Below are 14,474 nucleotides of genomic sequence, written 5' to 3' on the forward strand. Positions count from 1 at the left end.
TTTTTTTTTTTTTTAAAGATTTTATTTATTTATTTGAGAGAGAGAGAATGAGAGAAAGCACATGAGAGGGGGGAGGGTCAGAGGGAGAAGCAGACTCCCTGCCGAGCAGGGAGCCCGATGCGGGACTCGATCCCGGGACTCCAGGATCATGACCTGAGCCGAAGGCAGTCGCTTAACCAACTGAGCCACCCAGGCGCCCGCCAGATAAAAGCTTTTAAAGTCTAATTCGGATTAGATCTTCTGCCTCAAGGTGTTGAGTGGCTTGTAGTTACCAAATAAGTTACAAAAAAAGTGGCCAGTTTGTAGTGAAGATCCTTTGCCTTTGTTACTGTCCTTATGTCCTCCCTACTTCCATACTCGAATCCCTGACTTCAGGCCATCTCGATCTAGAATAAGCCCTACAAAGTCTCGCTTCTCTCTGGTGTCACTGATTGGAAAGCATTTTTCCCACGTTCTGTGGGAATTCTGCAGAACACATCTCACTTCACATGCTGCATCTTCAGATGAAAATTGCCTCGACTTCCTCCTCCTCTGTTGGATGGTTTGAATCAGCAGTGTGGGGTTTCTGTTTTTTTCTGGCAGTTATAAATAGCCTCTTTTGTTATTTGTGTGTTTGTCTTCCTTACCCCTAGTAGATTAAGTTCTTTTGCAGTACAAGCCTGGTGTCTTGTAACTGCAGCTGTGGCATCAACATTTGTTTCCTGAATTAAACTGAGACGGTCTCATGATATATTCCCCCTAATTTCTCAGGCAGAAATCGTTTTAGTCTTGATTTTTTTAAATTAGTAATACTGTCTGTGCTTGTCATTGCCTGGTGCAGCTTACTTTCTTGTGTTGTCTTTGAACTTTGTGACATATAGCATTTTATTCATTTCAGCTGTACAACATGACTTGATATTTGTATATATTGCAAAATGATCACCAGAGTAAGTCTAGCTAATATGTGTCACTGTGTATAGTTATAAAATTTTTTTTCTTGTGATGAGAACTTTTAAGATCTAGTCTTAGCAACTTTTTTTTTTTTTAATTTTATTTATTTATTTGACAGAGAGACAGTGAGAGAGGGAACACAAGCAGGGGGAGAGGGAGAAGCAGGCTTCCCGCTGAGCAGGCAGCCCGATGCGGGGCTCGATCCCAGGACCCTGGGATCATGACCTGAGCCGAAGGCAGACGCTTAACAACTGAGCCACCCAGGCGCCCCTTCTTCCTTTTTTATGACTGATTTTGAGTTTGTGTTTTTATTTTCTTTGGGTAAATACCCAGAAGTAGAATTGCTGGATCATACAGTAGTTCTATTTTTAATTTTTTGAGGAACCTCCATCCTGTTTTCCATAGTGGCTGTACCAGTTTACATTCCCACCAGCAGTTCACAAGTGTTCCCTTATCTCACATCCTTGCCAACACTTGGTATTTGTCTTTCTCCTAATAGCCATTCTAACAGAGGTAAGATGATTTCTCACTGTAGTTTTGGCTTGCATTTACCTGATGATGAGTGATGTTGAGCATCTTTTCATGTGTCTGTTGACCATCAGTAGGTCTTCCTTGGAAAAATGTCTATTCACATCTTCTACACTTTATTTTTTTTAAAAGATTTTATTTATTTATTTGACAGAGAGCGACACAGGGAGAGAGGGAACACAAGCAGGGGGAATGGGAGAGGGAGAAGCAGGCTTCCTGCAAAGCAGGGAGCCCGATGCGGGGCTCGATCCCAGGACCCCGGGATCATGACCTGAGCCAAAGGCAGACGCTTAACGACTGAGCCACCCAGGCGCCCCCAGATCTTCTACACTTTAATTGGATTGTTTTTTGCTATTGAATTGTAAGAGTTCTTTATATATTTTAGATATTAACCCCTGATTGGATATATCATTTGTAGATATCTTCTGTTCAGTAGGTTGCTTTTTCATTTTGTTATGGTTTCCTTTGCTGTGCAGAAGCTTTTTAGTTTGATGTAGTCCCAATAGTTTACTTTTGCTTTTATTGCCTTTGCTTTTGATGTCAGATTCAAAAACTAATCACCAAGACAGATGTCAAGGAGCTTAATGCCTGTGTTTTCTTTTTTTTTTTAAAGATTTTATTTATTTATTTGACAGAGACACAGCGAGAGAGGGAACACAAGCAGGGGGAGTGGGAGAGGGAGAAGCAGGCTTCCCGTGGAGCAGGGAGCCCGATGCTGGGCTCGATCCCAGGACCCTGGGATCATGACCTGAGCCGAAGGCAGATGCTTAATGACTGAGCCACCCAGGCACCCCAATGCGTGTGTTTTACAGGAATTTTATGGTTTCAGGTCTTATGTTGACATTTTTGATCCATTTTGAGTTAATTTTTTTTTTTAAGATTTTATTCATTTGAGAGAGAGACAAGAGAGCGCACAAGCAGGGGGAGAGGCAGAGAGAGAAGCAGACTCCCCCCTGAGCTGGGAGCCCGTGGGGCTCCATCCCAGGACCTGGAGATCATGACCTGAGCCGAAGGCAGATGCTTAACCATCTGAGCCACCCACGCACCCCATTTTGAGTTAATTTTTGTGTATGGTATGAGGTAGTGGTCCAGTTTCATTCTTTTGCATGTGACTGTTTAGTTTTCCCAATACCATTTATTTCCCCATTGTATATTCTTGGCTCCTCTATTGTAAGTTAATTAACCATGGATGCCATATGTTTGTGATTTTATTTCTGGGCTTTCTGTGCTGTTCTATTGATCTATGTGTCTGTTTTTATGCCCCAGTCATACTCTTTTGATTACCTTAGGTTGGTAATATAGCTTGAAATCAGGGAGCATCGTGATGCCTCCAGCTTTGTTCTTTCTCTTGATTGCTTTAGATATTCGGGGTTTTTTGTGGTTCCATACAAATTTTAGGTTGTTCTGTTTCTGTGGAAAATGCTACTGAAATTTTGATAGCTATTGCATTGAGTCTGCAGATTGCTTTGGGTAGTTTGGACATTTTATTTTATTTTATTTTTTTATTATTTTAAAAATATTTTATTTATTCATTTGAGACAGAAAGATGCAGAGAGAGCATGACCAGGGGGAGAGGCAGAGGGAGAGGGACAAACAGATTCCCCACTGAGCCAGGAGCCTGATGTGGGGCTCTATCCCAGGACCTGAGATCATGACCTGAGCCAAAGGCAGATGCTTAACCATCTGAGTTACCCGGGCACCCCTTGTTTATTAGTTCTAACAGCTTTTTGGTGGTCTTTATGGTTTTGTAAATAGAATATGTCATCTGCAAACAGTTTTACTTCTTCCTTTTTAATTTGTATTCCTTTTAGTTTTCTTGTCTAATTGCTCTAGCTAGGACTAATAGTAATACAATGTTGAATAGAAGTGGTAAGAGTGGGCATCCTTATCTTGTTCCTGATCTTAGAGTGAAAGCTCTTAGCTTTTCACTGTTGGGTATGGTGTTAGCTGTGGGCTGACTTTTTACAACCTGCATCACCATAGTACTTTTCATTCTCTGGTTTTCCAGAATGGTTTTGTTTTAAAGACAGAGAGAGAGAGAGAAAGAAATCACAAACAGGGGGGCAGGGTAGAGGGAGAAGCAGACTCCCCACTGAGCAGGGAGCCCGATGTGGGACTTGATCCCAGGATCCTGGGATCACAACTTGAGCTGAAGGCAGATGCTTAACCAACTGAGCCACCCAGGTGCCCTGTTTTTGTTTTTTCTGACGACTACCTTTAACATTCAAAAATCTTTCCTTTCCCCTATGTCACTTTGACCTTTTGTGCGTAATGTGGAATTCACAGCGATATTTCTTTCTTTTTTTTCACAGAGATATTTATTCTCAGTGTAAGCATCAGCATGTCAGAAACCTATACTTAACACATCTGTGAGGTCACATTTTCTGGTGAATAATGAAAAATAGGATATGGTATAAGTCACAATATACACAATACATAGGATATATTATTTTGGGCACGGTAATGATTTCTTTAACATGCCAAAGCTTGAAGGCAATACTCTAGAAGAAAATGCAGATTTTTTTTTTTTTTTTTTTAAATTTATAACGTCAACTGATGTTCATTGAGGAAGTTTAGAAAATACAGAAATCTAAAATGGAAAAAACTGGGAGTGCCTGGGTGGCTCAGTCGTTAAGCGTCTGCCTTCGGTTCAGGTCATGATCCCAGGGCCCTGGGATCGAGCCCCTTGTTGGGCTCCCTGCTTGGCGGGAAGCCTGCTGTTCCCTCTCTTGCTGTGTCTCTCTCTGTCATAAATAAATAAAATCTTAAAAAAAATTAAATAAATAAATAAAAAGGAAAAAGCTGTCCATAACTCCATAAAGATAACTATTAATATTTTGACATATTTTCTAATAGGATTTTTTCGGAGTAGAGGTAATTTTTTATGTTTTCTATTTTTTCTTTAACATTTTAGCAAAGTAATTTCCTTATTACAAATTCTTTGAAGTATTTTAATTAACCTTTAATATCTAGTTTTGTGGATAATTTGCTTAATCACTCTCTTATTTCCCACCTGATTCCTGCTAGCGGGCAGGTCTCCTGCTTGGGACTGGAAACATTTTTGCTTTTACTTCTAGATCCCTACTTTGATTGACCGGATGCTTGTGTCATCTAATACGAAGACTGGGGCTGCAGGAGCTGAGGCCTTGTCCCTCCTGCTGAAGAGGCCCTGGGATCCTGCTGTGGGGGTACTTTCTCATAACAAACCAGTAAGTCAGAGCAGCTCAAGACTTAACTATGACCCACAAAATTTTTAGAATCCAGTCTCAGAACCTTAGCAAGAAGATAATAAATGCCTTAACTTTTCATTAATAACTGGTTGTGTATAGTGCTTAGCAGAGTTTCATAAGGAAATTGGCATTGGTTGAGGTAAGAAAGGTATTGGGATACTTGAGATTTTGTGGAGTACCACCTCACCCTCACTGGTTCTCTGTTGGGGTTCTTTCTCCTTAGAGCAAGCTCCCCGGCTCTCCTCTCATTCTCATTGCCTCCTCTGGGCCTTCTAGCTCCGTGTTCCCCACCTCACGCCGCCACCGCTTCTGGCAGTCTCAGCTCTCCTGCTTAGGCAAGGTATGTGTGGGAATAAGAGGAACTGTCTCCTGGGTTGGAATAGAGTCTTGGAAGACTGAGCACACAGAATGTGGGAGGGAGTCAAAATAGATGGACTTAAGTGTTGAGCATCCCCCACTCACACTCTTTTTGTTTTTAATTCGAATGGTGCTTCTCCAAGGTTGAAGGGATTTAGGGCAGGTTAAGCAGAATTGAGAGAAGATTTGAAACTTAATCTCTGCTGGCATGGCTGCTACTTTCTTTCCTTTAGGTCATCCCCGTAGCCACCCATCTGCTGAACAATGGTAGTGGGGTAGGAGTTCTGCAGTGTCTTGAGCATATGATTGGGGCAGTGAGAAGCAAAGTGCTGGAGGTGAGAATGCCCTTGTTTCAGGTCATTGAAACATGAAAACAAACAGCATGCTGGGCTTGTTTTGCACCTGGCTGTGGCCTCCTGTTTTACTGTCTTCTTTCTCTTCCAACAAAGATTCACAGCCATTTCCCCCACAAACCCATTATCTTGATTGGCTGGAATACAGGAGCTCTGGTGGCCTGTCACGTAAGTAATTCCCATCTCATTTGGAGGCTGTCTTGGGATAGAATACTGATGCTTTTACTGATGATTGCTACCATTGAGTCCTTTTTTATGTTCTAGACACTGTGCTAGACGATCTCCATGCATATATGCATTTTAAGGTGTGGAAGACTAACTTTATTTTTTAACTTTATTGTGGAAATTTTAAACAGAAACTTAAAGGGCGAACAGACCTATAATAAATTCTATGGGCCTTTCACCCAGCTTCACCAGTGATTAACTCATGGCCAGACTTTTTTCATCTTACCCCTGCCCACTTTCTCTGTCCTCCAGTTATTTTGAAGAAAATCCCAAATATCATCTATGTTATATATATATATATTTCAGTGTGTATTTCTGAAAAAAATTCCTCCCCCACCCCCAAACATAAGTACTATTCTCCCACCTTAAAAAAGCAGGCATAAATTTTAGTAGCTTTGGAATTTGATGTTGTGTCTATATTCTGTCCCTTTCTAAGACATCAAGGAATTCTGTTTTTTATTATTTTACATACATTTGTACGTACATTAGTTTGTATAAGTGTCCCTGACCTGTCCAAAGCCCCAGTTCTCAAGTGGGTCAAATAAGTGGAGTCCCTGCTGCTTCATGTGGTCTGGTCAAGTATGACATCTAGGGCCACTAGAGGAAGGAGGCGGTCTCCCCACACTCCCTGGTCCTGGGAATGAGAGAATTCAGTCAGCAGCTGCTCTAACAAATTTGGAGTGTCTGGGAGCTAACCATTAGATTCAAAAGGGAGAGATTTTTCTTTGCTTAAGGAAGAAGAGCAACATTTGTGTCCTCCTGATTGCATTTGCTATTAGTGGAGGAAAAAGTGAATAGGAGGACTCAAGTCTAGGGAATTAATAGGATGGAAGCATTGAGCTTCTCATGCTGCGGTGCAGCCCCCTGCTGCGGTTCTCACAGGGCTCCATCTTGTGTCCTGGGATCTTGTGTCTTGTGATCTTACTGCTGCCACTATGGCTGGTACTCCTGGGGATTAGGACTGGGGAGGAAGAGATGGGACTGGCTGGTAGATCTGGACCACCTCTCGACTCTGGGTAGGGTGTAGCTGCAGTAAAGTCAGTTGACCTTGAGACAAACTATTGTATTATTTCCAGGTGTCAGTGATGGAGTACGTCACTGCAGTTGTCTGCCTTGGGTTTCCTTTACTTACCGTGGATGGTCCCAGAGGGGTAAGCATGGGATGCAGCTGATTGCTGGGTCACTGGCTGGTGAGAATAAGGGGGTGCGTGCGTCACCCAAACCGGCACTTAGCGACTACAGTTGCCCAGCTGACTCCCCTCAGCGGACTTGACAGGTCAGTGCTCAGTGAATAGGAACTGGCTGATTGTAAAACCTGTACATGTTTTAGGATGTGGATGATCCCCTCTTGGATATGAAGACTCCAGTCCTCTTTGTCATTGGGCAGAATTCCTTGCAGTGTCATCCCGAAGCCATGGAAGATTTCCGGGAGAAGATTCGGGCTGAGAACAGCTTGGTGGTGGTTGGGGGAGCTGACGATAATCTCAGGTATGTGGCTTCCCCCAGAGCTGTGAGAGAGCCATGTTGCAGTGTTGGAGAGATGCCTGTGAGGTGGTGATGTAACTACAGACTAAATCTGCTTCCGTGAAGGGGGGAGCCATTTTACATTTTAAACTAATTCAGATTTATAAAAAGTTGCAAAAATAGTATAAAAAATTCTTATATACCCTTAACTCAGATTTCCCAAATGTTAACATCTTAAATAACCAGAGTATAATTACCAAAATGAGGAAGTATTTTATGATGCTATTATCTAATCTACAGATGCAGATATTGTCAGTTGGCTCACTAATGTCCTTTTCCTGTCCGGTATCCAATCCAGGATCACATGTTGTTATTAGTTGCCTTGTCTCCTCAGTCTCCTTGAGTTTGATACTATTCCTTAGTCTTCCATGACCTTGACATTTTGAAGACTTCTGGCCGGTTATTTTGTAGGCTGTCCCTCAATTTAGGTTTTTGACATTTTTTGTGATTAGGTTGAGCATATGAATTTTTGGCAGGAATGCCAGAGATGATAAGCCCTCAGCGCATCCTTCCTGGGGATACATGATGTTGATGTGTCTTATCACTGGTGATGTTAACCTTGATCACGTGGTGAAGGTGGCATCTTCCCAGTTTCTCCACTGTCAAGTTACTCTATTTCCCTTTGTGATTAGTAGTTACCCAGTGGGAAGGAGATACTTTGAGACTCGGTGAATGCAGTTTTGGTGCTTTCAATGGGGTGGGGTAGGCATTTCTTTATATTTTGTTCCTTACTGAGGATGTACATGAACGTAGATTTTATTTGTATTAAACATTCTTTTATATATTTTGGAGTAAAAACAGCTGGAGTTTGGAAGGAGCACTTAGGTCATTGAGATGGTCACTAGTCCCTTAAAGACTGGTTTCCTGTAGGGCCTTTAAAAATGCTTTCATGAAAATGTACTGAAAAAGAGGTGTGTCATTTGTTGGGCTTCCTTTTTTTATATGTTCAATTTTAGAGATTAATTTCATTTGTGTGCTTTAGCTAGTGAGCTTAAAGCAAGTACCTGCTCCCACCTGTCTTGTCAGTTTCTTACCGAGGGATGTTTTAGAGAGGTCCTTCTGGTCTTTGTCATTTCGCTGTTTCTTGTGGGTCTAGAATCTAATCCTTTGGTGCTCAAGGCAATATTTTCTTGTAAATACATTGTCTTTGTTGGCTATTCAGACATTCTTATCTATAGGAGGGTAGCGTGTGTGTGTGTGGATATGTGTGTGTATGTTGAGTGGCAGTGAGGGAACAGGAGAGGTAGGAACACTTTAGTGGGAGTTATGTTGTGAGGCTGCTTATGAGACATGTTTGCAAGGTGCTTGAGTGTCGGCCTGCGAATCGGGAGACCTCAATTTAGTCTTGGTTGCTTTGCTAAGAAACTTGGGTAAACTGCTTAACTCCTGGGACTTGCTGTCCTCATCTGTAAGATGAGGGTGCTACACAAGGTCAGAGGCCAACAGCCAGTAAATTGGGGTCTCAGAATTTGGAAGCTCAGAATGTTGTTCTCCACCTTGTCACTTGGGGCCCTGTTTTTCCTCTTTGCTGAGACCCTCAGCCAGAAGCCAGAGGTATTAAAACTAGCTTCCAAAGAAGGGAATGTAGCCATCTGTGGCCATTTTCTTCTTCTTCTTCTTTTTTTTTTTCTTTTTTTAATGATTTTGCTTATTTGTCAGAGAGAGCACAAGCAGGGGGAGCGGCAGGTAGAGCAGGCAGAAGGAGAAGCAGGCTCCCCACTGAGTAGGGAGCCCGATGTGGAACTCGATCCTGGGACCCTGGGATCATGACCTGAGCCGAAGGCAGATGCACCCAGGCATCCCTGTGGCCATTTTCTCTTATCCTTTTAGAAGTAACCTGCGACCACCTTTCCTCTTCTACTAATCTCATTTCTGTAGCGTCCAGTAATCTCAGGGTTTGGGCCTTTGTTGGGGGACTTCTAGAGGTTGAGGTCTTAGAAGTCAGAGTTTATCTGGGAAGCCATAGGTATAGGACTTTTGGAGTGTACAGTCCTAGGCAATTTTCATATGTTCTCTGGTTCTCTACATTAGATTTTTGTAATCCCCACAAGTCCATGAGCGAGGTGTTACGATTCCCCATTTTGCAGATGTGGAACATGATGTTCAGAGAGGTGGGGATACCTGCCTGAGGGCTAACGTAGTCCTCCTTCCTGGGCCCAGAAAATAGCCAACACAGAAGAGAAATCCATATTATGCCATGGAATGTTTAAAGTAAACATTTCCTCCTCTCCGTCTCTTAGAATAAGCAAAGCAAAGAAGAAATCAGAGGGGCTGACTCAGAGCATGGTGGACAGATGTATTCAGGTACACCGTTGCTTTATGTGTTTTTCTCAGCGAGGCTTGCCTTTCTATAACCTTTTAGGCTTGATCTTGTTGGCAGCAGTGTCTTTGGCTCTGAAGTGTGAGGGAGTATCCAGTGGGGCCTCTCGTAGAACTAAATCATAAAGAAAAGGGGAAAGACAGAGGGGAAGAAGTAGAAATGTGTATGGAGCATCAGGGGAGAAGGGGTTTATTGGAGGAGTGGGGGGCACGACCACCCCAGAGTGCCAGCCCACCAGAGGTATCGGGGAGCAGGCTCCTGCTGGTCTTTGGCTGAGGCTGGGGTTTGTGCCTGGCTCGGTGTGCATGGAGAGGGACCAGCACACCCGATGCCAGAGCTGGCGTTAATTGAATGGAGTTGAGCGTTTTGGGGAGGTTCCTGTTCCCTAGACTGAAGACTCAGTGGCCCGGGCCCCTCTTCACACTAGGATGAGATCGTGGACTTTCTGACTGGAGTGCTCACTCGCGCTGAGGGGCACATGGGCTCTGAGCCTCGGGATCAGGATGCTGAGAAGAAGAAGAAGCCTCGGGACGCAGCCCGAAGAGACCTGGCCTTTGAGGTGCCCGAGCGGGGCAGTCGGCCTGCCTCACCAGCTGCCAAGCTGCCTGCCTCACCCTCAGGCTCAGAGGTAACACGGGAAGGGAGGGAGCACTTTGCCGGGGAAGTAGGACTGTGGAGTTGGTTCCTTCACTTCCTGGGGGTGCTTGTCTGTCTTGCCAGTGCTGTGGACCTTTGAGTTCCTAGGAGGAGAATTCCTGAGCAGGGAATTCCAAGGGGACATGATAATTGGTGGTCAGATCCAAACAGCTGGCTCAGCTCTTATCCTTCTCGCCCTACTCAGGATCTTTCCAGTGTGTCTAGCAGCCCCACCTCCAGTCCTAAGACCAAAGTGACTACAGTGACCTCTGCCCAGAAGTCCAGTCAGATGGCGAGCTCTCAGCTCCTGAAGAGACATGTGCAGCGCACGGAAGCTGTGCTGACCCACAAACAAGCCCAAGGTAGAGGCTTCTTGGCCCAGGGGCCTCTTGGTTTATCTTCTGGAGTGATGTCATGTGGCATTTGAAAAGTATTGGCATCTGCAGCTTTTTCCAGGGGCATGTGAGAGGCACCCTTTCCCACATTTCTGTCCGAACAAAATTAGGTTGAAATGAATACCAAGGATTATTTTCAAGGGTAAGACATCACAGAAGGTCTGTGCGTTAGTGGAGCTGTATAGTTCCACTAATTATAGCTTTGCTTTGGTGTTCTGGGGAAGTTAGGCTTTATGAGCTGACTACGTGTGTATTTGCCTCAGAATTTTTTCTGACTCCCAACTGGGGAAGCTACTTGCTCTGTTCTAGGCCCTGCCCAGCCACTCGCGCAGTCCAGGCGCTCTTCAGACCATGTGGACAGGGTGATTAGCTTTATTCCTCAAATTCCAGGGCAGTGCAGCTGGTATCATGCCCTTTCTTTGTTTTGCCCTTAAAGAGTTAAGATTCCCACACTGGGACTTTCAGGGAAGTTTATCGGGGTTTCTGCAGATAGGCTTTAGATTAGGCTGGGAAATGTTTGTATGGTTGAGATTAGAGTCTGGAGAACAGTGAGTGCTACTGAAGCTGTAGAAAAGGGACAGTGTTTTGGGCAAGGAGAAAAGAAATGGTGGCTTTTCCCCTTGCCCCCACTTTGATCCGGTTAGGCAGCCCCAAGGTAAGGCCTCTTGGGCCTTGTGTTTGATGAGGTATCCAGGAACATGTATCATCTGAAGTCTCAGGTACCTGGGAGGAGGCAGCACCAGAGTTGATTGTCAAGTAGAGAGACTCAGAGGTGACATAGGCTGATCTGCTCACTTCCCTTGTGTTTCTTTTAGTGGAGCCAAAGGGTCAGGACTTCAATCCAGGCCTCTTATGAGGGTGCCCTTAAGAGTGGTGCTAACAAGGAGCACGTTTGAGTGGATCGGTGAAGGCAAAAAGACAAAAAAAGACCAAAAAAAAAAAAGCCAGGCCCCTAGGGTCCACGTGGATGGTCTGTGACCTGACTTCTTAAGTGGTGTCATGCGCCAAGTTCTGGGTGGGTGGTGTTCACTTAGGCTTTTGATGGAGAGAGAGCCAGTGGTCGGCTGTGCTTCTGGAGGGGAGAACCTAAGGAGTTCTGGAAGGCTGATTGGTGATCTGGGTTTGAAATGGGGCCCAGAATACCATGGCGCCAAACAGCGGCCATAGCGCCCTGGCTTTGGCAGGGGTCATAGGCAAGAGGTGATAGTCATAGATAACTTTTATGGAGCCATGACTACGTGTCATGCCGTTTTCCTAGCACTTGACTTGCTGTTGCTCACTGAATCTTGGCAACGGCCCCATGAGGCAGGTACATTTATTATTTTCAGTTTATAGATGATTCCATGGAGCTGCTAGGAGTTAGGTTTAAACCCATGCAGTAAATCTGAAAAAAGCCCTTGTTGACCATTTTCTAGAACATTTTCGTATCTTTTTCTTACTCCCTCTCCTTTTCTCCTTTCTCTGGCTGGCTGTGATTCTGTAATTTTCTGATTCATTCCAGCACAGTTTGCTGCTTTTCTGAAACAAAATATGCTGGTGAGGAAAGCTCTTCCTCCCGGCACCTCCTCCTGTCTCTTTGGTGAGTATTGCTCTTCCTCTCACCTTTTCACGCTCTGCTCTCTGCTTCTCTCCACTTCTCCCTTGTTTTCTTCCCAGTCCTTCCTCTCATTTGTCTCTGGTTTCCTCCTGTTCTTTTCTCTCTTCCTTTTTCTGTCTTCTGATTCCTTTCTTGGCTGACTCCTTTTGCTTACTCCTCCATAGTATTTGCTTTTTCTCCATACTTTGTTTGCGTCTCATGGTTTTTCCTTTTTGGTCTCTTGTGGTTCTTGGCTCTGCTTCTGCTATGTGTGCCTGTGTCCCATTGCCTGTGAACCTCAGTTTCCTTGTGTGTTTTTCTCCCTGCCTCTGGTTTCCTGCTTCCATCCTGGGCGCTACAAGCACACCAGCCACTGTCAGCATAAAACCTGTGGCTCCTTTCTCTTTCACCCTCCTTCCTATTCTGATTTTAGTCAGTGCATTTATCCCCTAAGCGATCCTTCCAGCTGGTTATGCCCTGTGACCCAGGCCAGGACCCCCATTCCTGCCTGCCTTCCTCATATGACTACTGCTTTCCTCCCCATCCTACCCCTGATTGCCTATGCTAAGAAGAGGGCCTGGGGTGGGCTTCTGGTTTTAAAGAGAAGGGAATCTCTGAGAAAGCCTGAAGGATAACTTCAGAGTCCAAGAGGCTTGGCCATGTGCAGGACGAGTCTGTTTGATTCAGCGGAGGGGGGAATCCCATGTGTGAACAGTTGGCCTTTCTCTGTACTAGTACAAATGACCTGGGGACTAGTTATGACATGGGCCACTGTTGCCCTGTTGCTTTTGGGCAGGAGCAGTAAAGTTGTCTTGGCTAAGATGCTCCCCTGCCTAGTAGCTGCTCAAAGCCAGCCTCGATTCCTGGCAATAATCCTTCTTGTTGCCTTCATTTGGCCAGCAAACCGTCACCTTTGGTCTCTTAGGACAGAGGAGGACTCTGAGAGCCTTGTGAAATTCTCCCCTTTCGAGAGGACTGGGTAGTATGCTCCTTTACTGCTTCTTTGTGGAATGTTTACTGTTCCCCAGCTGTGTGATACGGGGGTGGGCCTGAAACAGGAAAATTAAGACACTGAGTCCAGGAAGCATTGCTTAGATGTATTGTAGTGAGTCCTCTGTTTTTTTGGTTGGCCTTTGCTAGGCAGGGTCAGGTTGTCTTCTTTCTTTTTGTTCCCACCGACTCAGAGCCCCCTTCCTTCTAACTCCAGAACAGGGTAAGGGCTGGGGATGGACCCATCCTCTGAGCGGGCAGGGTGGCCTTCTGCCGCAGGTGGGACCTGAGTGAGATGGGACTGAAGCATTGGCAGTTGCCTTTGAAGTGTGACTTTGTGTGTGACACACAGTCATGCCCGTGCTGCTGCTGTCAGTGTCTCTCGGGCTTTTTTGGATTATGGAAGACCTTATTTCAGCTCCATCTCTTAGTTCCCATTTCATCAGATCAAACGGAGGAGGCAGAGAAAGAGGATCTTAGGGTCCAGCTGAAGCGCCACCATCCCTCCAGTCCTCTTCCTGGCAGTAAGACCTCCAAGCGACCGAAGATTAAGGTCTCCCTTATCTCCCAAGGGGACCCAGCTGGAGGGCCTTGTCCTCCTTCCCAAGGAGGAGCTCCAGAAGGTGAGTTTTTCTTGGCCTATTTAAGTAAAAACTGAGCTCTCTCAGACCACATAACATTGCTCTCTTGGTGACTACTTGCTATACAGCTCAGCCTCTACTTTAATGCAAGGTGTGCCTGGAGCAAGGAGGACACACACGGTAGCACATGGGGCAAAAGTGGGCAGTGACCTGATCTGAACTAGGATCAGGGAAGCAGAACGAGGATCAGAGGGAGCTGTGGGGTCACTCAAAGCATCATTATATTTTGTTCTTTATCAGTTTCAATTAAAGATAAGAAAATATTCCAGGGATGCCTGGCTGGCTCAGTTAGTAGAGCATGACTCTTGATCTCAGGGTTGTGAGTGTTATTAGCCCCACGTTGGATATAAAGATTACTTAAAAATAAAATTAAAAAAATGATAAAATATTTCAGGAAGTTTAAAAAATAGAAGAAAAAAATAACTCTCTACTCTACGTACTCTTTGTTTTTCTTCTTCTTCCAGTCTTTGTCCATAATATTTTGCATTTAGCCTGGGCTGTGAAACCCTGAAAAGTAGGGGCCAGGCAGGACTGACCGGTGGCCTTGGGGTTTTCTGTTTTGCAGCTGCGGGAGGGAAGCCCATCACCATGACACTGGGGCAGGCTTCAGCAGGGGCCAAGGAGCTCACAGGGCTTCTCACCACTACCAAGTGAGTCTATTTCTTTCTTTTTTTTTTTTTTTTTTTAAAGATTTTATTTATTTATTTATTTGAGAGAGAGAGAGAATGAGAGAGAGCACATGAGAGGGGGGAGGGTCAGAGGGAGAAGC

At 44.8% G+C, this 14,474-nt stretch overlaps 1 protein-coding gene across 15 annotated transcripts in view; it reads left to right on the forward strand.

The window, feature by feature from the left end:
• The window catches only part of KANSL3 (KAT8 regulatory NSL complex subunit 3), a 41,895-nt gene that overhangs the window by 17,053 nt on the left and 10,368 nt on the right, over positions 1–14,474 (forward strand). For 13 of the 15 annotated variants that reach the window (XR_014149233.1, XM_081833445.1, XM_081833439.1 and 10 more), the window contains 12 exons: positions 4,536–4,667; positions 4,912–5,028; positions 5,279–5,380; positions 5,495–5,566; positions 6,700–6,774; positions 6,954–7,111; positions 9,388–9,451; positions 9,895–10,095; positions 10,309–10,465; positions 12,000–12,077; positions 13,496–13,687; positions 14,271–14,355. Coding sequence is in view for 14 of the 15 variants with exons in the window: in XM_081833445.1 (XP_081689571.1) it covers positions 4,536–4,667; positions 4,912–5,028; positions 5,279–5,380; positions 5,495–5,566; positions 6,700–6,774; positions 6,954–7,111; positions 9,388–9,451; positions 9,895–10,095; positions 10,309–10,465; positions 12,000–12,077; positions 13,496–13,687; positions 14,271–14,355 (1,433 nt within the window). In the remaining variant the exon portion in view is untranslated. The remainder of the gene's footprint in view (positions 1–4,535; positions 4,668–4,911; positions 5,029–5,278; positions 5,381–5,494; positions 5,567–6,699; positions 6,775–6,953; positions 7,112–9,387; positions 9,452–9,894; positions 10,096–10,308; positions 10,466–11,999; positions 12,078–13,495; positions 13,688–14,270; positions 14,356–14,474) is intronic. The other 2 variants (XM_081833446.1, XM_081833442.1) reach the window with 1 other exon arrangement.

The sequence above is a fragment of the Leptonychotes weddellii genome, chromosome 10, assembly GCF_054177405.1.
Source record: "Leptonychotes weddellii isolate Sample4059 chromosome 10, ASM5417740v2, whole genome shotgun sequence".
NCBI classification, from domain to species: domain Eukaryota; kingdom Metazoa; phylum Chordata; class Mammalia; order Carnivora; family Phocidae; genus Leptonychotes; species Leptonychotes weddellii.